Source organism: Heliangelus exortis, chromosome 18 (genome assembly GCF_036169615.1).
Source record: "Heliangelus exortis chromosome 18, bHelExo1.hap1, whole genome shotgun sequence".
Taxonomy (NCBI): Eukaryota; Metazoa; Chordata; class Aves; order Apodiformes; family Trochilidae; genus Heliangelus; species Heliangelus exortis.
The window spans coordinates 1,429,640-1,456,037 of NC_092439.1; the positions used below are offsets into that span (position 1 = coordinate 1,429,640).

Sequence of the window (26,398 nt, forward strand, 5' to 3'; positions counted from 1 at the left end):
CCAACAAATTGGCCGGGGAGGAATCCAGGCTGAGGATTGGGAATTCACATCCCTGGCTGTCCCCCGACCTCCTGCTGAGCTGGAACCGCTGCAGGAGAATCCTGGCCAAAGCTGCTGAGTCCCTGCCAGGCTGGCCCCGGGCTGGCTAGTGCCAGGGGAGAGTGGGCCAGCAGCCACTGCTGGCCTGGCCCCACCAGCCCTGGGATGTGGTCGGCTGAGGACAATGCTGGAGCCTCTGGGATGGCCCACGGGTGTCCAGGGAGGTTGGGAATCCCTGCAGATCCCAGCAGGATGAGCCCATGAGTGTCCAAGGAGATCCAGCATCCCTGCAGATCCCAGCAGGATGAGCCCATGGATGTCCAAGGAGACCCAGCATCCCTGCAGATCCCCTCAGGATGAGCCCATGGGCATCCAAGGAGATCCAGAATCCCTGCAGATCCCAGCAGGATGAGCCCATGGATGTCCAAGGAGACCCAGCATCCCTGCAGATCCCAGCAGGATGAGCCCATGGGCATCCAAGGAGGTTGGGAATCCCTGCAGATCCCAGCAGGATGAGCCCATGAGCTTCCAAGGAAGTTGGGAATCACTGCAGATCCCCTCAGGATGAGCCCCTGGATGTCCAAGGAGATCCAGAATCCCTGCAGATCCCATCAGGATGAGCCCCTGGATGTCCAAGGAGACCCAGCATCCCTGCAGATCCCAGCAGGATGAGCCCATGAGCTTCCAAGGAAGTTGGGAATCGCTGCAGATCCCAACAGGATGAGCCCATGGGTGTCCAAGGAGACCCAGAATCCCTGCAGATCCCCTCAGGATGAGCCCATGGGCATCCAAGGAGGTTGGGAATCCCTGCAGATCCCATCAGGATGAGCCAGGATATCTAAGGACACCCATGCTGAGGGTGCAGGGAACCCTTTGGCACAGCTTTGCCAACGAGAGGTGATGGAGCTGGGGGGAAGGAGGGAGGACCCCCCCCCATTTCACATCCTGGTGGGAGAGCTGCTCCACCATCCCAACCTGCTCCAGCAGCTGCTCCCATCCCTCCCTGCACCTGTGCAGAGCAGCTTCTGCTTCTAATTGCTCTTTAATTGCTATTAATTGGGCTCACGTCCACCCTGGCTGGGAGCAGCTCCCTGGCCCTGCCTCCGAAATCCCGACCAAGTGCCCTGATTCCAAACCCCAGTTAGGAGCCAGCTCCAGCTTCCTCATCCCCTGGCAGCTCTGCTCTTCGGGGAAGGAAGGGGAACTCAATTAATTCAAGGTTCAATTAATCCTAAAATGACCCCTTCCTCCTCCCTGGGCCTCTGGGATGAAGCCTTCAGGAGTTTTGCTGCTGGCTTTGGCAGGATGGAGCCCGGCACCTGGGAGGTTTTAGGGAGAAAAAGGACAAAATCCAGGGCATCCCCCCCCAGCTGGAAGCCCTGTAAGGTCCCATCCTCATCCTCGGGGTGAGGTGGGGGTCTGCCTGTCCCCCCCTGAGCCCTTCCTGCCCTCTCCTCTTCCCAGGGGAAGCGTTACAAGACTTCTCTGGAGACCGTGGGGACCCCGGATTCCAGCCGAGGTCGCAGTGAGAAGAAAACCATCAAGTAGGTGCCCGGGAGAAGGGGAGAGGGGCAGGGGGCTGGGGGTGCCCACCAGGATGACCCAGCCACAGCCCACCCAGCACCCCGAGCCGTGGTGGGTGCTCTGCCAACGTGGGGACACGTGCCAGACGGGTGCCGTGGGGACAGAGGTGGCCGTCCCGGGGTGGAGGGGCTGTGCCCAGCAGCATGGGGTGGACCCCCTGGTTGGGGTGGACCCCCTGGTTGGGGTAGAGGTGTCCCCCAAGTCCCCCCGTGGGGATGGAGGCTTCAGGAGGGCCGGTGGGTGGTTCCAGCACCTTTGGGTGCCCCTCCTGCCTCGCCCACCCAGTTGTGGGCACTGGGGATGGAGCCACGGGGACTCGGGGGGGGTCTCATGGCCATTGCAAACCTCCCCCCTCCCCCCCCAGATGTGTGCAAGGGACACAGATACGTGTGCAAGGGACACAGACACCCGTGTGATGGGGACACAGACACCCATGTGCAAGGGACACAGATATGTGTGCAAGGGACACAGACACCCGTGTGATGGGGACACAGACACATGTGCAGGACACATGGGAGGTTTTAGGGGAAAAAGGACAAAATCCAGGGCAGCTGGTGGGAGGTGGAAGCCCTGCAAGGTCCCATCCTCATCCTCGGGGTCTGTAGGGGACACAGATATGTCCAGGGGACACACAGCCACCCGTGTAGGGGACACAGATATGTGCAGGGGACACACAGCCACCCGTGTAGGGGACACACAGCCACCCGTGTGACAGAGACCCCGGGCACCTCTCTGCCACCCCCAGCCCCTCTCTAACCCCTCAGCCTCCTTCTCTCCCCCCAGCCCTGCAGCCTCCTGCTCCTGTCTCTCCACAGCTCCATCCGTCCCTCCCTCCATCCATCCGTCTGTCCGTGTGTGTCCGTGTCCGTGGGGTGGGCAGCCTCACCCTCAGCTCTCTCCACAGGATCCCAGCTCTCCAGGGGCAGAGGGGTTTGGTTTTAATGTGGTTTTTTTTTTCCTCCTCCTTCCTTTCCTTCTCGCAGGAATTCAGCTTCTTTTTCTCTTGTATTTTTTTCCCCTTTTTTTTTTTTTTTTTTTTCTTCCACTTTCTCCCCGGGTCTGCGGCCGCTGTAGCGATCTAGACAGAGACTTTTGGAATAACAATGACAACACAGTGCAGCAGAAATGGAGCTCCTACCCTCCCAAGGAGTTTATCCTAAACATTTCACCTTACGCCCCGTACGGTGACCCTCGCCTTTCCCTCAAGTGAGTCTCTCCCTGCCGGGTCTGCTCTCTGCAGTGAGTATATGGGGCAGCACCCACTCGCCTTCCTCCTCTTCCTCCTCCTCCTCTTCTTCTTCTTCCTCTTCTTTTTCCTCTTCTTCTTCATCTTCTTCTTCTTCCTCTTCTTCTTCTTCCTCTTCTTCTTCCTCTTCTTTTTCCTCTTCTTCATCCTCTTCTTCATCCTCTTCTTCATCCTCTTCTTCATCCTCTTCTTCTTCCTCTTCTTCTTCCTCTTCTTCTTCTTCCTCTTCTCTTTCCTCTTCTTCTTCTTCCTCTTCTTTTTCCTCTTTTTCCTCTTCTTCTTCCTTTTCCTCCTTTTTTTCATTTTCTTCCTTTTTTCATTTTCTTCCTTTTTTCATTTTCTTCCTCTTCTTCCTCTTCTTCCTCTTCTTCCTCTTCTTCCTTTTTTTCCTTTTTTCCCTTTTCTTCCTTTTCTTCCTTTTCTTCCTTTTCTTCCTTTTCTTCCTTTTCTTCCTCTTCTTCCTCTTCTTCCTCTTCTTCCTCTTCTTCCTTTTCTTCCTTTTCTTCCTCTTCTTCCTTTTTTCCCTTTTTTCCCTTTTCTTCCTTTTCTTCCTTTTCTTCCTTTTCTTCCTCTTCTTCCTCTTCTTCCTCTTCTTCCTCTTCTTCCTTTTCTTCCTTTTTTTCCCTTTTTTTCCTTTTCTTCCTTTTCTTCCTTTTCTTCCTCTTCTTCCTCTTCTTCCTTTTTTTCCCTTTTTTTCCCTTTTTTTCCTTTTTTTCCTTTTTTTCCTTTTTTTCCTTTTTTTCCTTTTCTTCCTTTTCTTCCTTTTCTTCCTTTTCTTCCTTTTCTTCCTTTTCTTCCTTTTCTTCCTTTTCTTCCTTTTCTTCCTTTTCTTCCTTTTCTTCCTTTTCTTCCTTTTCTTCCTTTCCTTCATTTTCTTCCTTTTTTTCATTTTCTTCCTTTTCTTCCTCTCCTTCCTCTTCTCCTTCCTCTTCTCCTTCCTCTTCTCCTTCCTCTTCTCCTTCCTCTTCTCCTTCCTCTCCTTCCTCTCCTTCCTCTCTTTCCTCTCCTTCCTCTCTTTCCTCTCCTTCCTCTCCTTCCTCTCTTTCCTCTCCTTCCTCTCTTTCCTCTCTTTCCTCTCTTTCCTCTCTTTCCTCTTTTTCTTCTTCCTCCTCCTCTCCCTCCTCTCCCTCCTCCTCCTCCTCCTCCCACTCCTCCCCCCGCACGCCACCCCATGGGCCCCCCCATGGAGACGAGCAACCCCTCCTCCATCCCACACCCCCCCAGCCCCCCGAGGGGATCCAACTCTCCCCTCCACGGCCACGTCCCCCACCCCACATTTCACGGGGGGGTGGCACAGGACGGGGTTGCACGTTGGGGGCACCCAGGGGCACCCCCACCCCGGGGCTGGGCTGCCGGCGAGCGGGACCCCCCCCTCATTTCCCCTTCCTTACTCCGGATGGTTTTGCACCCCCCAAGGCAGGAACACACCCACCCCCCCTCGTTTTACCCCCTTTTTTTTATTTTTTATTTTTATTTTTTTTTTTGCAGTGCTGATGTCTCTCTTTCTCTCCCTGTCTGTCTGTCCGTCTCTTGTCCGTCCCTCCCCCTCCGGCTCTCCCCCCCCTCTCCCCTCTCCAATGGCACCTTCGAAACCTCCGTGTCCGTCTGTCCTCCCGGCTCCTTTCCTGTCTGTCCTGGGGGGTTTTTCCTGCCTCCCCCCCCCGGCCCAGTGGCTCTCTGCTATCAGGGGCCAAGCTGACGGCATCGGCCGCCGCGGGCTTGGCCGGGGACCGTGACGGGCGCCCTGGGGACAAGCAGCGTCTCGGCGAGGACAGCCTGAGGAGCAGCATCTCTGCCCACAGCGAGCCCGGAGCTGGGAAGGGGCCACGAGGCCGCTGGCACACGGTGCAGAGCCACTTGGCAGCAGGGAAGCTCAGCCTGGCCAAGTGAGTGAGCACGCACGCCCCGGCGGTGACACCGGTGTGGACACCCACCCACCCACCCACCCACAGCACCCCCACCTCAGCCAGCGTGCCCCGGGCATCAGCTTGGATGGGGATTGCCAAAATTGTCATCCCCGTGTGGATGGGGACCAGCAAAATATCTCCCAGCTAAGGTGGGGGTCAGCAAAGTGTCCCCCTGATTGGATGGAGGCCACCAAAATAGCTCCCTACTAAGGTGGGGGTCAGCAAAGTGTCCCCCTGATTGGATGGAGGCCACCAAAATAGCTCCCCCTTTTTGGATGGAGGCCACGAAAAGAGCCCCCACCTAGATGGGGACCACCAAAATTACCCTACACCTGGATGGGGAGCAGCAAAATATCTCTCCACTAAATTGGGGGTCACCAAAATGTCCCCCTGATTGGATGGAGATCATCAAAAGCTCCCCCTGATTGGATGGAGGCCACCAAAATATCTCCCTACTAAGGTAGGGGTCACCAAAGTGTCCCCCTGATTGGATGGAGATCACCAAAAGAGCCCCCACCTGGATGGGGACCACCAAAATATCTCCCCACTTAAGTGGGGGTCACCAAAGTGTCCCCCTGATTGGATGGAGATCATCAAAAGCTCCCCCTGATTGGATAGGGATCACTAAAATATCCTCCTGATTGGATGGAGGCCACCAAAATATCTTCCCACTAAAGTGGGGGTCACCAAAAGCTCCCCCTGTTTGGATGGAGATTGCCAAAAGAGCCCCCACCTAGATGGGGACCACCAAAATATCTCCCCACTAAAGTGGGGGTCACCAAAATGTCCCCCTGATTGGATGGAGGCCACCAAAATATCTCCCCACTAAAGTGGGGGTCACCCAAACCTCCCCCTGATTGGATGGAGATCACCAAAAGCTCCCCCTGTTAGGATGGAGGCCACCAAAATAGCCACCCCCTAGATGGGATCCACCAAAATACCTCTCTACTAGGGTGGGGGTCACCAAAATGTCCCCTGATTGGACGGAGACCACCAAAATATCTCCCCCTGTTTGGATGGGGACCATCAAAAGAACCCCCACCTGGATGGGGACCACCAAAATTATCCTACACCTGGATGGGGACCAGCAAAATATCTCTCCACTAAATTGGGGGTCACCAAAATGTCCCCCTGATTGGATGGAGGTCACCAAAAGCTCCCCCTGATTGGATGGAGGCCACCAAAATATCTTCCCACTAAAGTGGGGGTCACCAAAAGCTCCCCCTGTTTGGATGGAGACCACCAAAAGAGCCCCCACCTAGATGGGGGCCACCAAAATATCTCCCCACTAAAGTGGGGGTCACCCAAACCTCCCCCTGATTGGACAGAGATCACCAAAAGCTCCCCCTGTTAGGATGGAGGCCACCAAAATAGCCACCCCCTAGATGGGATCCACCAAAATACCTCTCTACTAGGGTGGGGGTCACCAAAATGTCCCCTGTTTGGATGGAGACCACCAAAATATCTCCCCCTGTTTGGATAGGGACCACCAAAATATCTCCCCACTTAAGTGGGGGTCACCAAAGTGTCCCCCTGATTGGATGGAGACCATCAAAAGCTCCCCCTGTTTGGATGGGGACCACCCAAATATCTCCCCACTAAGGTGGGGGTCACCAAAAGCTCCCCCTGATTGGACAGAGATCATCAAAAGCTCCCCCTCTTTGGATGGGGACCACCAAGAGAGCCCCCACCTGGATGGGGACCACCAAAATATCTCCCCAGTAGGATGGGGACCACCACAATAACCCTCCACTTGGCTGGGGGCCACCAAAATGCCCCCCAGCTCACCATGATGGGGGAGGCCAGGGGTTCACGGAATCCCAGACTGGTTTGGGTTGGAAGGGACCTTAAAGCTCACCCAGTCCCATCCCCCCTGCCATGGGCAGGGACCCCTCCCCCAGCCCAGGGTCCCATCCAAGCCCCATCCAACCTCCAACACCTCCAGGGCTGGGGCAGCCACAGCTCCTCTGGGCAGCCCCTTCCATCCAGGATGCCAGTGGTGGTTTGGCTCGGGGGGGGGGAAGAGGACTCCAGCCCCAGGTGGGCAGGAGCAGCACCTTTGGGTGCTGTCCCAGCACATTTCCAAGGTGACTTCGTCCCGTGCCGGTGGGAAGCAGCTCAGGGTCCCCTCGGGAGGGTCCCCAGGTGATGGCAGGAGCACTCTGGTGTCCCCATCCTTGGGGGGACCATCAGCAGGGCCACCAGGCCCAGCTTGTGGCTCCACCACCCAACACCGGGGGAAAAATTGGGAAATGTTGTTGGTTGTTCAGATTTTGGGGGGGAAAAAAACCCCCAGCTTTGGCTTGGCTTGGCTGGGCTGGTGGCCCAGGTTGGGTGGGGGTCTTGGTGAGACCCCCCCAGTGCTGGCAGGGACTGTAGGGAGGAGATGGTGGTGATTTGTCTGGCTGTGGGCTTCATCCTGTGTGTCTGGTCTCTGCTCCAGTTCCCCATGCTGGGGTGCAGCCATCTCTGAGCACCCATGGGTGCCAGCAACCTCGGAGAGGTGGGTGAGGATGGCCAAAGAGCTGGTGTGCCCCATGCCTTGTCTGTGGGCAGAAAAACCTTTTCCAAACAGCAAGACCCATTCTGTCATCACGGAAAAATCCCAAATAGTGGGGTTTTCCCCCAGTTTGGAGCTGGGAGGCGAGAGGGAGAGAGGTGAGGATGAGGAGGGAGCTCTGGACAGACAGACAGACAGACAGACAGCGTGGCCAGGGAGGTGATCAGGGGATGGAGAAGCCCCCAGTGAAGCACCCTGCTGGTTTTTTAGGGGCAGAGCTGGGGGTGGGGGTATTTTTTGGGGGGGGGTCCGGTGGTTGCCCCCCTCCTGTCCCCGGTAGCCGCAGGTTTTCGGGCAGGGCTCGCTGCCGCCTGGCACGGTGCTGGCAGGAGCTGGCGCCGGGCCGAGAGGAGCCAGATTTAGTTTCCTGTGACTGAGAGGTTGTAAATTGAACTAATTTGGGATCTGATCGGAAAGCAAAAGGAGGTCGGCGGCAGGCACGGGGAGGCGGCGGCTGTTGGGTGGTGCTGGGGGGAGTTTTGGGGTGGGGGGAGCGGGGGAAAGCGAGGCAGCCCCCCCAGCATCGCCCCTTCGGCCCTGGGGGCAGATCCATCCCAGCTCTCTGCTCCTCCCCCCTTCCCTTCCCTCCTCCTTCTCTTTCTCTCACTTTTCGCTCTTTCTTCACCTCTATTTTTTTTTTTGTTTTGTTTATTTTGGAAGCTATTTATCCTGCCCCCTTTCCCCCCCTTCCCTTTTCCCCATCCCCCCCTCCCCCCCCCCCCCCCGACCTCGCTGCTGGGCACAGCTTTGCCACGCAGGGTTTAAGCTCGGTGGCTGCTGCTGAAGCTGATTCCCCGGTGCCTGGGGGTGGGGAGGGGACACCGAGGTCCCCAAAAGCTTTTTACCCCCCCTCCACACCCCTCCTTGGTCTTGTGGCTTCGCAGGCATCACCACCGTGCCCATGGCTCCTGCTGTGCCACCCGGGGTGCATGGCCAGCGATGGGCACCGCCGCTTCCCCCCCTCCTCCTTCACCTCTCCTCCCTCTCCCCTGACCCCCATCCCACCGGGGCCACGTCCCCATCGCCCCCCATCCCATAAGCGGGGCGGGGGGCATCCCTTGGCCCATCCCTAAGCGAGGCGGGGGGCATCCCTTGGCGCTGGCAGCCTGGCTTGGCCTTGGGGACCCCCGGCTTGCTGGCATGTCACACGGAAGGGGTGCGGGGGGGTGTGGGGGGGTGAGCCTCAGGGTGTCCCACTCCCCCCCCCCACCCCCTACCCCCCCCACTCCCACCCCAGCCAGCACGGTACCGCACGATGGGGGATGCTGAGCCCCGACGGCGCGGGTGCTGGGCTGGGAGGGGAGGGATGGGGACGGGGACGGGGACGGGGACAGGGACAGGGCGGGCTGGCAGCACGTGAGCGGGCGCCGGGGGATTCGGCTTTCCCGCAGCAGGCTGGGGAGCTGGCAGAGCAGGACGAGAACCGGAGCGGGAGGGGACCGACCCGGCCCATCTCCTGCCACCGCCGAACCCCTCCGGCAGCCCCGGGCACGGGGGTGAAATGGCAGCGAGGCGAGACCCCCGTGGCAGCGGAGAAGCCCACCGGGGGCAGAGAGGAAGCGCTGGCTGCACCCGCTGGCCGCTGCCGGAGCGTTCCTTGCGCTGGGGCATCTTCTTTCTAACTCTCTTCTTTTCCTTCCTCCAATTTTCCCCCTTCACCTTCTTCTCCTTTCTCTCCTCCCCTCTGCCCTTCCTCTCCCTAAGTTTCGAGGACTCCACCTTGTCCACAGCCACTACCCTTGAGTATATCCCCACCTCAGCAGGCGAGCCCAAATGCCAGAGGCCCCGCACCCTGGTGCGCCAGCAAAGTCTCCAGCAGCCCCTCAGCCAACACCAGCGAGTCAACCACAGCCAGCCCACCACCAGCCAGAGCCTGGGCCACCTCCAGGCCCACAGCGGTTCCTCCTCCTCCGGCTCCGGCAACCCACGGGCTACCCGAGGTGGCCAAACTCGCCAGGGCACGGCCGCCGGCTCCAAGCAGCGGACTGCGGGCGGGCGGAGCCGCTCCAATCCCGGCAGCTGGGACCATGTGGTGGGGCAAATCCGCAACCGCGGCTTGGACATGAAGTCCTTCCTGTAAGTGTCTGCCTGCTCCTCTGCTCGGCCCTGCTCTGCTCTCCCCCTTGCCGGGCTCTGCGGTTTCCTCTGCGCTCTCTCGGTTCCTCCCCCCCCCTCTGCCACCTCCATCGCTCTCCTCTGCCTTCTCCTTTTCCCTCTGCACTGCTCCATCTCTGCTTTCTCCTCCACTTTCTCTTCTGCTCTCTCCTCTGCTCTCTCCGTTGCTCTCATCTGCTCTCTGCTTCTCCCTTTCTTCTCTCTTCTCTTTTCTCTTCTTCTCTCTTCTCTTTTCTCTTCTTTTCTCTTCTTTTCTCTTCTTTTCTCTTCTTTTCTCTTTTCTCTTCTCTTCCTCTTCTCTTCTCTTCTCTTCTCTTCTCTTCTCTTCTCTTCTCTTCTCTTCTCTTCTCTTCTCTTCTCTTCTCTCCTCTTCTTCTCCTCTTCTTCTCCTCTCCTCTCCTCTCCTCTCTTCTCCCTCTCCTCTCCTCTCTTCTCCTTTCTCCCTCTCCCTCTCCTCTCCCTCTTCTCTCCCTCTCCTCTCCTCTCCTCTCCTCTCCTCTCCTCTCCTCTCCTCTCCTCTCCTCTCCTCTCCTCTCCTCTCCTCTCCTCTCCTCTCCTCTCCTCTCCTCTCCTTTCTCCTTTCTCCCACTCCCTCTCCTCTCCCTCTCCTCTCCCTCTCCTCTTCCTCTCCTCTTCCTCTCCTCTTTCCATTCCCTGCCCCAGCACAGCCTCTCAGCTGCCACCACCCTGGGGACATTCTTCCCATGGGAAGACCCTGGTCCCTTCCAGCCCCATCCCGGGGACCAGGAGCAGCTCCCCCAGCCCAGGGGACTCAGGGAAGGGTCTCACACCCTCCCCCAGCTCACTTTGCCCCATGGCTTTGCCCCATCACCCACCACATCACCACCAGCCCCCGCGGGTGCTCAGGTCCCCGTCGGTCCCCAGAGAGCTCAGGGATGCTGCAGCCCAAGGGACAGCCACCAGCGTGGGGTGACATTGCCCCAGGGATGAGGGGGTGGCCCTCATGTCTGTTTGGTCCAGATATGGCTGCTGGAGCCCTGTGATCTTTAATCAGGCTTAACCCTATCTCCTGTATCAGCTCTGCCTCCCCAACCTCAGACACCCCAGGGCTAATCTGAGTCCCGTGCTGCCACCACATCTCAGCACGTGACATTATCACAGTGTCCCCAAGGCCTTCATCTTTCCTGGGGTCCTCCTGCTCCCCCCCAGTCTCCTTTCTCCAGGGATGCTGAAGTCCCAGCAGGCTGGTGATGCTCAGGGTGGGGTGGGACAGGCCTGACCCTGCTTGTGCAGCACCTTCTGCATCAGGGTTAAGTGGGGGGACACAATTTTTGGCTGCCCACCCCATTTGCAGCTTCCTCCAGGCAGGTAGAGGCACCCTGGGGGTCCCATCCTAGCTCAGGACCCCTGATCCTCACCACCACGGTGTCACTGACCCTCTGGGCTCCACCAGGAGCTTTCTCCCTGGCTCCATGTCCCAATTTGCCAGCGTGGAGCTGCTGCTCATCACCTTCCTCCCCACTGCCATGGGGAGGTTAAGTGGGGAAACAGAATTTTTGGCCCCACTTGCAGCTTCCTCCAGGCAGGTAGAGGCACCCTGGGGGTCCCATCCTAGCTCAGGACCCCTGATCCTTACCACCAGGGTGTCACTGACCCTCAGGGCTCCACCAGGAGCTTCCTCCCTGGCTCCATGTCCCAGTTTGCCAGGGAAATGGCAAACTTTCTCCCCACTGCCATGGGTGCTCGTTCCAGACACAATTTTTGGAGCAGCTGCAGCACCAAACGGTGCCAAAGCCAACTCCCCGTGTCCCCAAGGAGGAGCTGCTGCCATATCCCACCCCCCAAGCCCATTCACTTCGTTTTTCCTCATGGTTCTGTTTACACCCACCCTAAATGTGGTCACAGCCCCCCCAGGGAGGCACTGGAGGGGTCAAAGAGCCTCCACCCCCTCCTCCTCCAAGGAAGGATGCAGGGACCTCCATCCTTTGGCTCTGTCCCTTGTCCCCAACCCCTCCGGGCTCCTTCTCCCCCCTCAGCAGGACCGGTGGAGGAGAGGGGTGGGTGGTGGCACCCGTGTGGGCTCCTGCACCTTTTTCCTCCGTGCCCACCCTGGATGTCACCTCCCCAGTGGGAGCCATCGGGGTGGGGGACCCGGGGGGGGGGGGGGGTTCGCCTGCTCCCTGCCTGATGCTTTGTTCTCCTCTTTCTCTTTCTTTTCTCTTTCTCCCCCCCTCTCCCCACCCCACTGCCTGCGGGCCCCCCCTCCCCCGGGCAGGGAAGGCCGGATGGTGGTGTTATCCCTGGTTTTGGGACTCTCAGAGCAAGATGACTTTGCCAATATCCCTGACCTGCAGCAACCCGCTGGGACGCAGCCGAACCAGCCGAACGCTCAGGGGGACAAGAGGTATGAGCGAGGACGAAGGGACAGTCCCCGCAGGAGGAGGAGACCCAGGGCCCCACCCAGGGTGGAGGAGGAGAAGGAGGAGGAGAAGGATGATGATGATGGTGATGGTGATGGTGATAAGGAGGAGGCTGGCTTCGAGCGTGAAGGTTGGAGTGGCACAGGGTGGCCCCAGAGGGCACGGTGACATCTGCAGCTCTTTCCCTGCTGGCACCTCTGGTCCGGAGCAGAAGCACCCAGAGGATTCCCCTCCCTTTCTCCTCCCTCCCTGACACCCCTCAACCTGCCTGTCCCCCCCCTGCCTGTCACCTCCCAACCTGCCTGTCCCCCTCCTGCCCCCCCCAAGCTGGCTGCATGCTGGGGAGCTGGGTGCAGGGCAGGGGTGGGGAGCAGGAGGGTGCAAGGGTGGGGAGGCCAAGCTCGTAGGGACCCCCCCAACAAAGCCACGTGGGTGTCCCACCCACCCCCCCCACACTGCATGGCTTGTGCATGGGGAGGGGGGACACCCTGGGGTGTCACAGGGTGACATCCCTGGGGTGGCATGTGCTCAGCCCTGGGGCTGATGGGGACAGAACAAGGGTCACAAGTCTAGGAGGAGTGGAGGGACAGAAGCGGCACCCCCCAACCTGCTGGGGGTGCTAATGGACCAGCACTGTCCTCACCCACCCACTCCACGTGGGTTCCCTCCATCTTTTTTAGCATTTTCCCTTCCCCGGGCTCTCCGGGGGATGGGACATGAGGGGGACACTGGGTGCCAGCCACAGGGGGTGGGTGGCTGTGCCACAACAAGACCCTGCTCCCTGCTTCCCCTCCTGGTGCCCGCATGGCCTCCCCACCTCCGTATCCCCCTTGCTGGGGGGGTTTGGTCCAGTTCCAGCATCCTTATCCCACTCTGCTGCCTCCAAACATCTCCTCCACCTTTGGGTCTCAGTTTCTTCCTTCCAGCCTGTCCCCAGCAGCTCCAACCCGGTGGCCTTGGCGTTGTCACCTGCTGACTGACCTCTCTCTGTCCATCCTCCCCACTTCTCTCTTCTCCCCTTCCCTCTCCACAGGTGGATGATGCTTCTCCTCTTCCTCCTCCTCCTCCTCCTTTCTCTCCTTCCTCCTCCTCTCACTCTCCACCATCTCCACCAGCACGTCCCGTGCCACCACCCAGGGCTCCAGCGGCGCCTCCTCTACCCAGCAGACCCCACCTCTGGTTCCTCCACCTTCATTTTTTTGCTGGTTTTAACCCGATTTTGCCTCCCTCAGCTGCCTCCGTGGATGAGCCCCCGTGCCCCTGCGCTGTCCCCTCTGTCCCCACCTCTCCTCGTGTGCTTGCCGTGTGTCTGGTGGCATGTGGTGGTGGCTTGGCCGTGGCAAGTGTGTCCGTGTCCCCTCGGTTTGTCACCAGCAGCCTGGGGCTGGGGTCTCTGTGTCCCTTTCCTTCTTCTTGGGTCCCTCTGCACCGCCGGAGCCACCCGGAGCTGCCCTGTCCCTGCCACCCTCTTGTCCCCCTGCACGGTGGCAGCGTGGCCCTGGTGTGCTGGGGCTCTGTGGGGACACGGTAGTCACAGGGCCAACCAGCTAGCCCTGCCACCACCGTGGGCTCTGCGGCCACCGGGGAGGGGACGGGACGTAGCCGTGGGGGGACATGGACAGCGTGGGACCTCCTGCCGTGCTCCCAGGTGGTGTGACACGGGGCCTGGGCACCAGCTGCCACCCTGCCCGGCCCGGTGGCACCGCGGGGGCGACCATCTGCCCAGCGTGGGGAAGCCACGGGCACGCGGGGCCACCGAGATGTCCTGGCAACCTGGCTGGCAACTTCTGTCCCCAACTGGCACGGCATCCGCCGGGAGAGGGAGCCCGGGGGTGGCCCCGGCTGTCTGGCCCTGGGCTCTCAGCCCCTCTCCCCCAAGTCGTTGCCTTCTCTTTGCCCAGGTTGCCAGCGGGTGGCAAGGTGGCCAACACGGCGCCGGGGGCCGGGCAGCCACCCCAGGACGAGTCCGACCGCAAGACGGAGCCGCACTCCTCTGTCTCCGACTTGGTCAACTCCCTGACCAGTGAGATGCTGATGGTGGGTGGACTGGGGGTGCTGGGATTCCCAGGGGGTTCCCGAGGGATGCCACCCATCCTGGCCTCTCCTCACGCTCTTCCCACGGCGTCTCCCAAGTCCCCATCACCGTGGGTCCGGTGGAGGTGGGGGAATCAGAGGAGGTTTTAGGTTGGAAGAGAGCTCCAAGCTGATCCAGTCCAACAGCACCATCTGACCACCAACCCGTGTCCCCAAGGACCACCTCCAAATGCCTTTTAAATGCCTCCAGGGATGGGGACTCCATGGGGAAGGCCATTCCAGGACGTGTCCATGTGTGTCCCCCACCCCGAGCTGGCGGGAGGGGGCGGTGCTGGAGCTGTGAGGGACACGGTGGCAAGAGGAACTCGGCCAATTGTCACCCCTGAGGTGACAGCAGTGGCCAGGAGCCCAGGAGAAGCTCCCGGGGCTGAGGGTTGGGTGCTGGTGTCAAGTGGGACCGGAGTGCTGAGATGGGACACGGGGGTGCTGGGGACCCCAACTGATGGAATCCCACCGACCCACCCCTCGTTGTTCTTCTGTCCTCCACCCCCCCACAGCTCTCCCCGGGCTCTGAGGATGACGAAGGCCACGAGGGCATCAGCCGGGAGAACCTGGGCCGCATCCAGTTCAGCGTTGGCTACAACTTCCAGGAGTCCACCCTGACTGTCAAGATCATGAAGGCACAGGAGCTGCCGGCCAAGGACTTCAGTGGCACCAGTGACCCCTTGTCAAGATCTACCTGCTCCCCGACAAGAAGCACAAGCTGGAGACCAAGGTGAAGAGGAAGAACCTCAACCCCCACTGGAATGAGACCTTTCTCTTCGAAGGTAAGGGGCTGGGCTTGGGTGGGCTGGGGGTGGGCTCATTGCAGGACCCTCTGTCCTCTCCTCCGTCCTGGGCTGGACCAGCCCAGCTCAGGTTGCCACCGTGGTGGCCATCGGTGATGAAAGATGTCGGCCAAGCCACCAACACCAGTTTGGAGGTGTTCTGCTTCCCACGGAGGGGAGATGGGGAGGGGATCCTTCTCCCACCCTGAGCAAGCACCCGTGGGCGCACCCAAAGCCACGGGACGCGTGTCCGTGCTGCCTTCTGCCCCCCACCCACTGCTTGCTGGGTCTCCCCATCAACAGGGGCCGGGTGTCACCATCACCTGGTGCATCCCCTGCCACCTCCTCATCCCCTCTGTCCCCATCCCAGGGTTCCCCTACGAGAAGGTGGTGCAGCGGGTGCTGTACCTCCAGGTCCTGGATTACGACCGCTTCAGCCGCAACGACCCCATCGGGGAGGTCTCCATCCCCCTCAACAAGGTGGATCTCACCCAGATGCAGACTTTCTGGAAGGATCTGAAACCCTGCAGTGATGGCAGTGTAAGGCCCTGGGCCCTTTCCCACCCCTTGGGGACATTCCTCAAGGAGGGGGGTGGGGGGGCTCCCTCTTGTCCCGTTGGTGTCCCCACGGGGCCACCACCACCAAGGGACCCCTTTCTGCTTTGTGAGAAGCTTCAGCACCCAGTGAACAGGGGTCCCCTCCCAAAATCTTCACCTATAAATTGAGGCATTAAGTAGCCCCAAAGCAAATGTCTCATTTTGGGTCAAAAGCAGCAGTTTCAGGTAGACCTAAAATGAAAGTTTTCTTTTCCTCCGGCGAGGAGCAGAAAAAGTCCCATTGGTGATGGTCCCATTTCCTCCTGCCCTGGATTTCTCCGTGGCCCCAAATCCCACCCTTGGGACAGCAGCACGGGGCAGGATTTTTGCTGGGACACTGGGGCTTCGGGTTGGGTGCTGTTGGGGGGAAGGGGGGGTCACCCACCTAAGATCTCCCGTGGGTGTCCCCCCCTCCCAGGGAAGCCGTGGGGAGCTGCTGCTCTCGCTCTGCTACAACCCCTCTGCCAACTCCATCGTGGTCAACATCATCAAAGCACGAAACCTCAAAGCCATGGACATCGGGGGCACCTCAGGTACCAGCTCCTGGCCCCCCCCCGGGCACCCCTGCCCACGCCATAGGGTGCTGAGAGCAGCTCCGGGGTCTGTCCGGGTCCCACCCCACAAGGGGGGGGGCAGCACTGTCACCCCTCACTCTTATTTCTCCTGGGGGAATCCCAGCCCGGTGTGTCAGGGGGGCTGTTTTGAGAAAATTATTCTTTTGGGGGATTCTATAGGGTGGGTGTGTGTTTTGGGGTGTTGTTTCTCCTGGGGGAATCCCATCTCAGTGTGTCAGGGGGGGCTGTTTTGAGGCCAGGATTCTTTTGGGGGATTCTACAGGGTTTGTGTGTGCTTTGAGGTGTTATTTCTCCTGGGGAACCCCATCCCAATATGTCAGGGGGGGCTGTTTTGAGGCCAGAATTCTTTTGGGGGGTCCTACAGGGTGTATGTGTGATTTGGGGTGTAATTTCTCCTGGGGAAACTCCAGCCCAATGGGGCTGTGTCAGGGGGGGCTGTTTTAGGGCCAGGATTATTTCAGGAGTATTCTACAGGGATTGTGTGTGTTTTGGGGGAATCCCATCCCAATGGGGTTGTGTCAGGGGGGGGCTGTTTCGGGGCCATGGTTCTTTTGGGGGATTCTAAAAGGGGGTTGAGTTTTTGGGTGTCATTTTCTTCTCGACAAATCCCATCCCAATGGGTTGTGTCAGGGGGGGCTGTTTTGAGGCCAGGATTCTTTTGGGGGGTTCTGCAGGGGGTGTGTGTGTTTTGGGGTGTTGTTTCTCTTGGGGAACCCCAGCCCAATGGGGTTGTGTCAGGGGGGGCTGTTTTAAGGCCAGGATTTTTTCGGGGGGGTTCTACAGGGAGTGTGTGTGTTTTGGGGTGTTGTTTCTCCTGGAAATCCCATCCCAGTGTATTCAGGGGGGGCTGTTTTGAGGCCCAGGATTCTTTTGGGGGTTTCTACAGGGGGTGGGATGTCTCGGGTGTTTTTTCTTCTGGGGGAACCCCATCCCAATGTGTCAGGGGGGATGTTTTGGGAAAATCATTCTTTTGGGGGATTCTACAAGGGGGTTGGGTTTTGGGGTGTTATTTCTCCTGGGGAATCCCATCCCAGTGTGTCAGGGGGGCTGTTTTGGGGCCAGGATTCTTTTGGGGGATTCTACAAAGGGGAGGGGGTGTCTCAGGGTGTTATTTCTCCTGAGGGAATCCCATCCCAATAGGGTTTTGTCAGGGGGGGCTGTTTTGAGGCCAGGATTCTTTTGGGGGATTCTGCAGGGAGTGTGTGTGCTTTGGGGTGTTATTTCTCCTGGGGGAATCCCATCCCAATGGGATTCAGGGGGGGCTGTTTGAGAAAATTATTATTTTGGGGGATTCTACAAGGGGAAGGGGGTGTCTCAGGGTGTTATTTCTCCTGAGGGAATCCCATCCCAATGGGGTTGTGTCAGGGGGGGCTGTTTTAGGGCCAGGATTCTTTCAGGGGGGTTCTACAGGGAATGTGTGTGTTTTGGGGTAATCCCATCCCAATGGGGTTGTGTCAGGGGGGGGCTGTTTTAGGGCCAGGATTCTTTCGGGGGGGTTCTACAGGGTGTATGTGTGATTTGGGGTGTAATTTCTCCTGGGGAAACTCCAGCCCAATGGGACTGTGTCAGGGGGGGCTGTTTTAGGGCCAGGATTTTTTCGGGGGGGTTCTACAGGGAGCCTGTGTGTTTTGGGGAATCCCATCCCCACGGGGTTGTGTCGGGGGGGGCTGTTTTAGGGCCATGGTTCTTTTAGGGGATTCTACAAGGGGGTTGAGTTTTGGGGTGTCATTTCTTCTCGACAAATCCCATCCCAATGGGGTTGTGTCAGGGGGGGCTGTTTTGAGGCCAGGATTCTTTTGGGGGGTTCTGCAGGGGGTGTGTGTGTTTTGGGGTGTTGTTTCTCTTGGGGAACCCCAGCCCAATGGGGTTGTGTCAGGGGGGGCTGTTTTAAGGCCAGGATTTTTTCGGGGGGGTTCTACAGGGAGTGTGTGTGTTTGGGGTGTTGTTTCTCCTGGGAAATCCCATCCCAGTGTATCAGGGGGGGCTGTTTTGAGGCCAGGATTCTTTGGGGGTTTCTACAGGGGGGTGGGATGTCTCGGGGTGTTTTTTCTTCTGGGGAACCCATCCCAATGTGTCAGGGGGGATGTTTTGGGAAAATCATTCTTTTGGGGGATTCTACAAGGGGGTTGGGTTTTGGGGTGTTATTTTCTCTTGGGGAATCCCATCTCAGTGTGTCAGGGGGGGGCTGTTTTGGGGCCAGGATTCTTTTGGGGGATTCTACAAGGGGGAGGTGATGTCTCAGGGTTTTATTTCTCCTGAGGGAAACCCCATCCCAATGGGGCTGTGTCAGGGGGGGCTGTTTTAGGGCCATGGTTCTTTTAGGGGATTCTACAAGGGGGTTGAGTTTTGGGGTGTCATTTCTTCTCGACAAATCCCATCCCAATGGGGCTGTGTCAGGGGGGGCTGTTTTAGGGCCAGGATTCTTTCAGGAGGGTTCTACAGGGAGCCTGTGTGTTTTGGGGGAATCCCATCCCCACGGGTTTGTGTCGGAGGGGCTGTTTTAGGGCCAGGATTTTTCGGGGGGGTTCTCCAGTGCCTGTGTCCCCTCAGACCCCTACGTGAAGGTGTGGCTGATGTACAAGGACAAGCGGGTGGAGAAGAAGAAGACGGTGGTGATGAAGAGGTGCCTGAACCCCGTCTTCAACGAGTCCTTCGCCTTCGACATCCCCACGGAGAGGCTGCGGGAAACAACCATCGTCATCACGGTCATGGACAAGGACAGGCTCAGCAGGGAACGATGTCATTGGCAAGGTGGGTTTGGGGACATCCCTGGGGGGGGACCCCCGGGATCGTGTCCCAGCCGGGGGGGCAGCGGTGGGGAGGATCCCTTGTCTGGAGTAGGGATCCCCGGAATTTTGGGGTTTCTCTGCTCCGTCTCCAGTCCTGGGCAAGGAGTCGCCCAGGGGGACATTGAGGTGGTCCCCAGGGTTCTGCTTGGGACATTGAGGTGGTCCCCAGTGTCGTGTTTGGGACATTAAGGTGGTCCCCAGTGTTGTGTTTGGGGACACTGAGGTTGTCCCCAGTGTCCTGTTTGGGGACAATGAGGACACTTCCTGCCCCAAAGCTGTGGATGGGGAGGGCTGGCAGGCTGCTGGGTACCTGGGCTGGATCCCCATCCTGTCCTGGGGATCCACTCGTCTGGAGTGGGGATCCACTGAGCCACCTGGAAATCCACTTGTCTGGAGTGGAGATCCACTTATCTGGAGTGGGGATCCAAGTATCTGGAGTGGGAATCCACTTTTCTGGAGTGGGAATCCACTTATCTGGAGTGAGAATCCACTTTTCTGGAGTGGGAATCAACTTTTCTGGAGTGAAGATCCACTTATCTGGAGTGGGAATCCAAATATCTGGAGTGGGGATCCAAATATCTGGAGTGGGAATCCACTTATCTGGAGTGGGGATCCAAATATCTGGAGTGGGAATCCACTTATCTGGAGTGGGAATCCACTTATCTGGGAGTGGGAATCCAAATATCTGGAGTGGGAATCCACTTATCTGAGTGGGAATCCACTTATCTGGAGCGGGGATCCAAATATCTGGAGTGGGAATCTAATTACCTGGAGTGGGAATCCAATTATCTGGAGTGGGGATCCAAATATCTGGAGTGGGAATCCAAATATCTGGGGAAGTGGGGGATCCACTTATCTGGAGTGGAATCTAATTATCTGGAGTGGGAATCCAAGTATCTGGAGTGGGAATCCACTTATCCAGCCTGGTGATCCACTTATCCAGCACTCCACCCTATTTATCCAGAGGGGTGATCCATGTTTCCCTTTTTCCAGGGTGCTGATCCCCCCCCCTGGAGTGAAACTCCACCTTTCCAGAGCACTGGATCCCTTTATCCAGAGGTGCCACCCACTTCCCAAAAGCAGGATCCCGTGGCTCTCCCCACGGCAGGGCTGGCACCCTCTGGAAAAAGGGATGGATCTCCAAGCACATAGGGAGCAGCACCCACTGGGTGGGGGGGGGTCAAGAAGGGAGGGGGGATTGGGGCAGCAGCTCCGGGGGGGTGCGGGGTGGGGCTGAGGAGGGGGTGATGGATCCAAGGGCTCTTTGTGTGTCCCCCTTCCCAGATTTATCTCTCCTGGAAGAGTGGCCCCGGGGAGGTGAAGCACTGGAAGGACATGATCGCCCGGCCCCCGGCAAGCGGTGGCACAGTGGCACCAGCTGAAAGCCTGAGGACCCCAAAACTGGGGGGGGGGGGAAAGGGCTGGGGGGGGCCCCGTCCCACCCCCCTCATCCTTCCTTTGGGGGCTGCGGGTTGGATGGGACAAAAGATCCCGTGGTGGGAGGGGGATGGAGCTCCCTCCCCCCCAGCCCCCCCTTTGTCACCTCTCCCCAGCGCTGGGACATGGGGGGACAGGGCTCGGGGGCCCCCTTCCCACCCCCCTCATCCTTCCTTTTGGGGTGGGGGGGGCTTGGAGCTGTGGGTTGGATGGGGCAAAAGATCCCGTGGTGGGAGGGGGACCCCTTGCCCTCCATCCCCCCCTTTGTCACCTCTCCCCAGCGCTGGGACATGGGGGGACAGGGCTGGGGGTTCCCCTTCCCACCCCCCCCCTCATCGCCCCCTCATCGCCCCCTCATCCCTCCTTTGGGGTGGGGGGTTTGGAGCTGTGGGTTGGGTGGGACAAAGGAGCCCGTGGTAGGAGGGGGATGGAGCTCCCTCCCCCCCAGCCCCCCCTTTGTCACCTCTCCCCAGCACTGGGACATGGGGGGACAGGGCTCGGGGGCCCCCTTCCCACCCCCCTCATCCTTCCTTTTGGGGTGGGGGGTTTGGAGCTGTGGGTTGGATGGGACAAAAGATCCCGTGGTGGGAGGGGGATGGAGCTCCATCCCCCCCAGCCCCCCCTTTGTCACCTCTCCCCAGCGCTGGGACATGGGGGGGACAGGGCTGGGGGTTCCCCTTCCCACCCCCCCCCCCCTCACCACCCCCTCATCGCCCCCTCATCCCTCCTTTGGGGTGGGGGGTTTGGAGCTGTGGGTTGGATGGGACAAAGGAGCCCGTGGTAGGAGGGGGACGGAGCCCCCTGCCCCCTTTTGTCACCTCTCCCCCGGTGCTGGGACATGGGGGGACAGGAAGGGGTCCCCCTTCCCACCCCCCTCATCCTTCCTTTTGGGGTGGGGGGGGCTTGGAGCTGTGGGTTGGATGGGATAAAAGATCCCGTGGTGGGAGGGGGACCCCTTGCCCTCCATCCCCCCCTTTGTCACCTCTCCCCAGCGCTGGGACATGGGGGGACAGGGCTGGGGGTTCCCCTTCCCACCCCCCCCCCTTCATCCCCCCCTCATCACCCCCTCATCCCTCCTTTGGGGTGGGGGGTTTGGAGCTGTGGGTTGGGTGGGACAAAAGATCCCGTGGTGGGAGGGGGACCCCTTGCCCCCCATCCCCCCCTTTGTCACCTCTCCCCGGCGCTGGGATGTGGGGGGACAGGAAGGGGTCCCCCTTTCCACCCCCCAATCCTCATCCCTCCTTTTTGGGGGGGGGGGTTGGAGCTGTGGGTTGGGTGGGACAAAGGATCCCGTGGTAGGAGGGGGATGGAGCCCCCTGCCCCCTTTTGTCACCTCTCCCCGGTGCTGGGACATGGTTGGGAGGGGGGGGGAGGGTTGGGGGGACACAGGGAGCCCCCCCAGGCCCCCCGGCTGAGGAGGGTCACAGAAGCAATGTCCCCTTCGTCCCCATCCCCCTCCCTGGGCAGGAATTCTGCGAGTGCTTCCAGCCCCTTCCCCGGGAGCCCCTCCCCACCCTCTCCCCCCCCCCAGCTCCTTTCCCCCCCCCATTTTAGGGCCGGGGGGTGCGAGAGGACCCTCCCTCTCCCTCCCCTCCCCTTTCAGCTCAATAAAACCTCTCCGAGCCCTCAACCTCGCCCTTCAGAGCCCCCCCCCCCACCCTCTGAGCCCGCTGGGGTGGGGGGCACCCAAAGGGGGGGTGGGGGTGGGGGTGTCCCCCCTTTTGGGATCGGAAGCCATGCCACACAGTTCGTTAGCCAAAGCGGGTGCCCTGGGCACTGCCCTCAGCAGCCTCTGATGCTTTAACTCCGACCTCGGGCTGGGGGAGGTGACAAAACCCACCCTGGGGGGGGTCCCCTCCCTCCATTCTGCGTGGGGACACCCCAAAACCCCCCTCCTCCCCGCCCCCTCCATCGTGTCCCTACCTGGTGTCCCTTCCTGGGGGATGTTGGACCCCAGAGTGTCCCCTCCACACCGCGGGGACCCGAGCTGGGGGTCGCCGGGGGGGGGTCCCGAGGGGGCTAAAGGGTGACACGAGTGTCACTGTCCCCATGCCGGGCAGCGGTGTCCCCACGGGGCTGGCATCTCCCCCCTGGGACGTGCCACTGTCCCCGTGTCCCCAAGGCAGGGACAGACCCCGCGTGGCAGGACACAGGGACCGAGAAAGAGGTGGGGGGGGGGGCAAGGGGTGACAGAGGGGGTCACCCCACGGTGTCACAGCTCCCTCCCTGGGGGTGGTGACACTCCGCGGGGGGTGTCCTGTGTCATCCGTCCCCATCCCCCTGGTGACACCACGGGGAGATGTCACCACCACGGTGACACGGGGGCTGTGTCCTCGGTTGGGGGGGGGGGGGAAGGGGTCTCCCAGTGCCCCCCACCCAGTGCTGGGTGGGCAGAACCCCTCCGGGTTGGTGGGGGTGGGGACACTGCCACAGCCATCTCAGGTAGGGGACAGCCACCCATGGGGACACCTGGAAGCAACCAGGTCCCCCCCACCAGCACCCAGCCTGGCCGGGGGGGTCCCTCCTGTCCTCAGTCTTCCTGCTCCCCCCACCCTTTGTGTCCCCCCCTGCACCCACGGGGAAGCCACCAACACCCCCCGTGGGTGCCACCACCCCCCAGCCAGGCTGCCCCGGGGGGGCATCGGGTGGGTGGGCACCCCCCTGAGCCCCCCAAGGTGCAGGGGACAGGCAGCAGAAATTCGCCCCCCCCCCCCCAAAAAAAAAAAAAAAAAAAAAAAAAAAAAAAATCCGGGGGGGTGGGGGGTGTCTGGGTGCTTTGTCCTTTCCCTCCTGAAGGGGACATCTTGGGGACAGGGTGGCCGTGGTGAGGTCTGGCAGCCTCTCCCCCCCCCCCCCCTTTTAGGCAATTTTGGACAATCTGGAGAGAAGTCATAATTCTGCTACTACAGTAATAATAACGCTTTTAGGGACATTTGTATTTTTATCATCTTTTTTTTTTTTTTTTAACCTAAAAAAAGAGATTTACACACCTGGGGAAGGCTCTGACAGCCCAAACCCCCCCCCTCTCCTCCCCCAAGTCTGCCAAGGGCTGGGTGCCCACCCACCACCCCTGGAGCACCCAGTTCCTCCGGCCAGGATTATTTTTTTTGTCTGGTTTTTGGCTCCCCCCTTTCCTTCCCCCCCCCCCCTCCACCCTTCCCCTCTCTCCTCGACCTCTCTGGGGCTTGTGTGTTGATTTTCTTTTCTTTTCTTTTTTAATCTCTAGAGCTCTTTGCTGTTTTCTTGTTCAGGTATCTTCATGTGATGGTAACATCCAACTGGTGTGTAAAATACAGACAAAAAAAAAAAAAAAAAAGAAAAAAAAAAAGAAAAAAAAACCGAGGAAAAAAAATATTAAAAAAAAAAAAAAAAAGACAAAAAAAAAAAAATTAAAACTCGAAAAGCCCAAAGCACCCGGCGGGAGGGGACACCCGGCTCGGTGATGCCACCTTGGTGGCTTTTGCTGCCCTGGGGGTGGCCGTGGGGGGCTGCCCCCCCCTTTTCCGTGGCGAGGGGGGCTGGGGGGAAGAGGTGGATGGGGGGGGGGGGTTTGGGTCGGGGCACCTCCTTTGCAGAATCCTATTTTTGGGGTGCGGGGCCCCTCGTTTTCTGGAGGCAGCCCCGGCTCCTGGGAATAAAGGAAAGTCGGGAGCTGCCCCTCTGCCTCCTCTGTGCCATCGGGGGGGGGGGGGCAGGGACACACGGGGTCCTGGGGGGCTGGGGGGGGGGGGTCACAGTGTCACCTGCACCTCACTGAGCATCCCCCCACCCCCCTCCTGAGCACTCAGCATCTCCCAGCCCCGAGCAGCCCCCCCAGGACCCCCCCACCCCCCCAACACCTCCCCCTGGCATTAAGCAGCCCCCCAGCACCCCCCCCCAGCACCCAGCAGCCCCCAACCCAACAGCAAATGTCTCCCCCCCCCCAGCACCCACCCCCAGCACTGAGCACCCACCCCCAGCACCCTCCCAGCACCCATCCCCAGCACTGAGCAGCCTCCCAGTGCCCCCCAGCACTGAGCATCTCCCCCAGCACCCACCCCCAGCACCAAACAGCCCCCCCAGCACCCCCCCCCAGCACTGAGCACCCACACCCAGCAGCCCCCAGCACTGAACAGCCCCCCCAGCACCCCCCAGCTCCCATCCCCAGTCCCAAGCAACCCCTCAGCACCCCCCCAGCACTGAGCACCCACCCCCAGCACCCCCCAGCACTGAACAGCCCCCCCCCAGCACCCATCTCCATCACTGAGCAGCCTCCCAGTGCCCCCCAGCACCGAGCATCCCCCCCAGCACCCACCCCCAGGGCTGAGCACCCACCCACAGCACTGAGCACCCACCCCCAGCACCCATCCCCATCACTGAGCAGACTCCCAGTGCCCCCCCAGCACTGAGCAGCCCGCCCCAGCACCCATCCCAGGGCTGAGCACCCAGCCACAGCCCCCCCAGCACCCCCCCAAACACTGAGCAGCCTCCCAGTGCCCCCCAGCACCCATCCCCAGTACCAAGCAACCCCCCAGCACCCCACCCCCCCCCGGGACTGCCTCTTGCAAAGCCCAGGGCTCCCTCCCCCCACCCCCTCCCCATGTGAAGCCAATTAATGAGTCCAATTAAGGAGGGTTCATTAAGAGCAGCCCCAGCACCCAGCCCTCCCTCCAGCTGAGGGGGCTGGGGGGCTGCAGCTGTGCTGGGGGGGGGGGCTCCTGAGAACCAGGGTCCCCACGGGTGTCCCCCACGCGTGTCCCCCCCACCTGGAGGGACAGCAGTGACAGTCAGAGTGGCCCCAGGGACAGCCCCAGGAGGGTGAGTGTCTGTCTGTCCCTTTTGGGGGGGTCCTGGGTGGGGGGGGGGGGAGGGGACACATCCCATAAAGGCTGAGAAATGACTCCGGGGGGGGGACAGAGGAGGGTGAAGGGACAGAGGTGACATTGGTGACACTGCCAAGGTTAAAGGCTGAGAAATGAGCCCGGGGGGGGCAGAGGACGGGGAGGGGACAGAGGTGACACTGGTGACACTGCCCAGGTTAAAGGCTGAGAAATTACTCCGGGGGGGGGGACAGAGGAGGGGGAGGGAGGGGACAGAGGTGACACTGGTGACACTGCCAAGGTTAAAGGCTAAGAAATGACTGCAGGGGGGGGACAGAGGAGGGGGAGGGAGGGGACAGAGGTGACACTGGTGACACTGCCAAGGTTAAAGGCTAAGAAATGACTGCAGGGGGGGGACAGAGGAGGGGGAGGGAGGGGACAGAGGTGACACCGGTGACACTGCCAAGGCTCAGGTGGCCGTGTTAAATAATTCACCTTGGAATGACTAAAAGGAACTCCCAGCAGCAGGAGAGTCCTGCCCAGCTCCCTGTGTCCCACTCTGTCACCTCGCCAGGCCCTGGGACCCCCTGTCAGGGCTGGCTGGTGGCCACAGGGGACACACTTGCCCCTCGGGTGGCTCCTGGGTGGATTCTCAGGGTTTGGGTTGAGCTGGAACCAAACTGGAAGATTTGGGGCACTGAGGAGCTCCCGCTGGCTTTTACCCCTCTCCACCTTTTCCAGCTGAGCCCCCCCAAAAAAAGCAATAAAATGGGAATAATCCGGATCCCATCCCCAGCACCCAGGCCTCAGCCTCAGCTTTCTTGGTGCTGGCAGCCCCGAGGAGCAGATGGGAAGAGCAGCGTGATCCCAGCAGCTCCCAAACCTCATCCCCAGGCTGGGAGAGGAGACAGAGATAAATATAGAGAGAGACAGACGTAGGGATGATGCACACGCCGGGTACCACCCTGCCAAAACCTCCCCAAAATACTTCCCAGGGATGGGAAACGGAGGCTTCCGGTGCTCAGCCTGGACACTCGGCCAGCTCCTGTCCCAAAGCCAGGCTGGGGAGGCAGGGGGACAAGTTGGTGGCACCCAAAGCCAGCTCAGGTGGCAGGGGGACAAGTTGGTGGCACCCTCAGGAGAAGCTGGTGGCACCCAGGGCCACCCCAATTGGCAGGGGGACAGGTTGGTGGCACCCAGGGCCACCCCAGTGCAGATGGGGACAGGTTGGTGGCACCTAAAGCTGCCCCAGTGCAGATGGGGACAGGTTGGTGGCACCCAGGGCCACCTCAGGTGGCAGGGGGACAGGTTGGTGGCACCCAGGGCCACCTCAGGTGGCAGGGGGACAGGCTGGTGGCACCCTCAGGACAAGTTGGTGGCACCCAGGGCCACCCCAATTGACAAGAGAATGGGTTGGTGACATCCAAAGCCACCTCAGGTGACAGGGGGACATGTTGGTGGCACCCAGGGCCACCCCAGTGCAGATGGGGACAGGTTGGTGGCACCCA

General features: G+C 60.1%; 3 protein-coding genes across 3 annotated transcripts in view; 2 read left to right on the plus strand and 1 right to left on the minus strand.

The window, feature by feature from the left end:
- SYT7 (synaptotagmin 7) overlaps positions 1 to 20,254 on the plus strand; it is a 33,416-nt gene extending 13,162 nt beyond the window's left edge. The window contains 14 exon segments of the mRNA XM_071761827.1: positions 1,504 to 1,583; positions 2,698 to 2,829; positions 4,540 to 4,755; positions 9,041 to 9,412; positions 11,688 to 11,816; positions 13,734 to 13,869; positions 14,424 to 14,589; positions 14,592 to 14,693; positions 15,064 to 15,233; positions 15,709 to 15,823; positions 18,416 to 18,597; positions 18,599 to 18,616; positions 19,939 to 20,001; positions 20,003 to 20,254. Of these exon segments, the coding sequence (XP_071617928.1) occupies positions 1,504 to 1,583; positions 2,698 to 2,829; positions 4,540 to 4,755; positions 9,041 to 9,412; positions 11,688 to 11,816; positions 13,734 to 13,869; positions 14,424 to 14,589; positions 14,592 to 14,693; positions 15,064 to 15,233; positions 15,709 to 15,823; positions 18,416 to 18,597; positions 18,599 to 18,616; positions 19,939 to 20,001; positions 20,003 to 20,044 (1,923 nt within the window). The 3' untranslated portion in view covers positions 20,045 to 20,254.
- TMEM216 (transmembrane protein 216) overlaps positions 1 to 26,398 on the minus strand; it is a 112,305-nt gene that overhangs the window by 52,148 nt on the left and 33,759 nt on the right. The gene's annotated exons all lie outside the window — the stretch shown is intronic.
- Positions 21,162 to 26,398, plus strand: part of CPSF7 (cleavage and polyadenylation specific factor 7) — a 34,556-nt gene continuing 29,319 nt past the window's right edge. The window contains exon 1 of the mRNA XM_071761831.1: positions 21,162 to 21,257. The gene's annotated coding sequence lies outside the window, so the exon portion shown is untranslated. The remainder of the gene's footprint in view (positions 21,258 to 26,398) is intronic.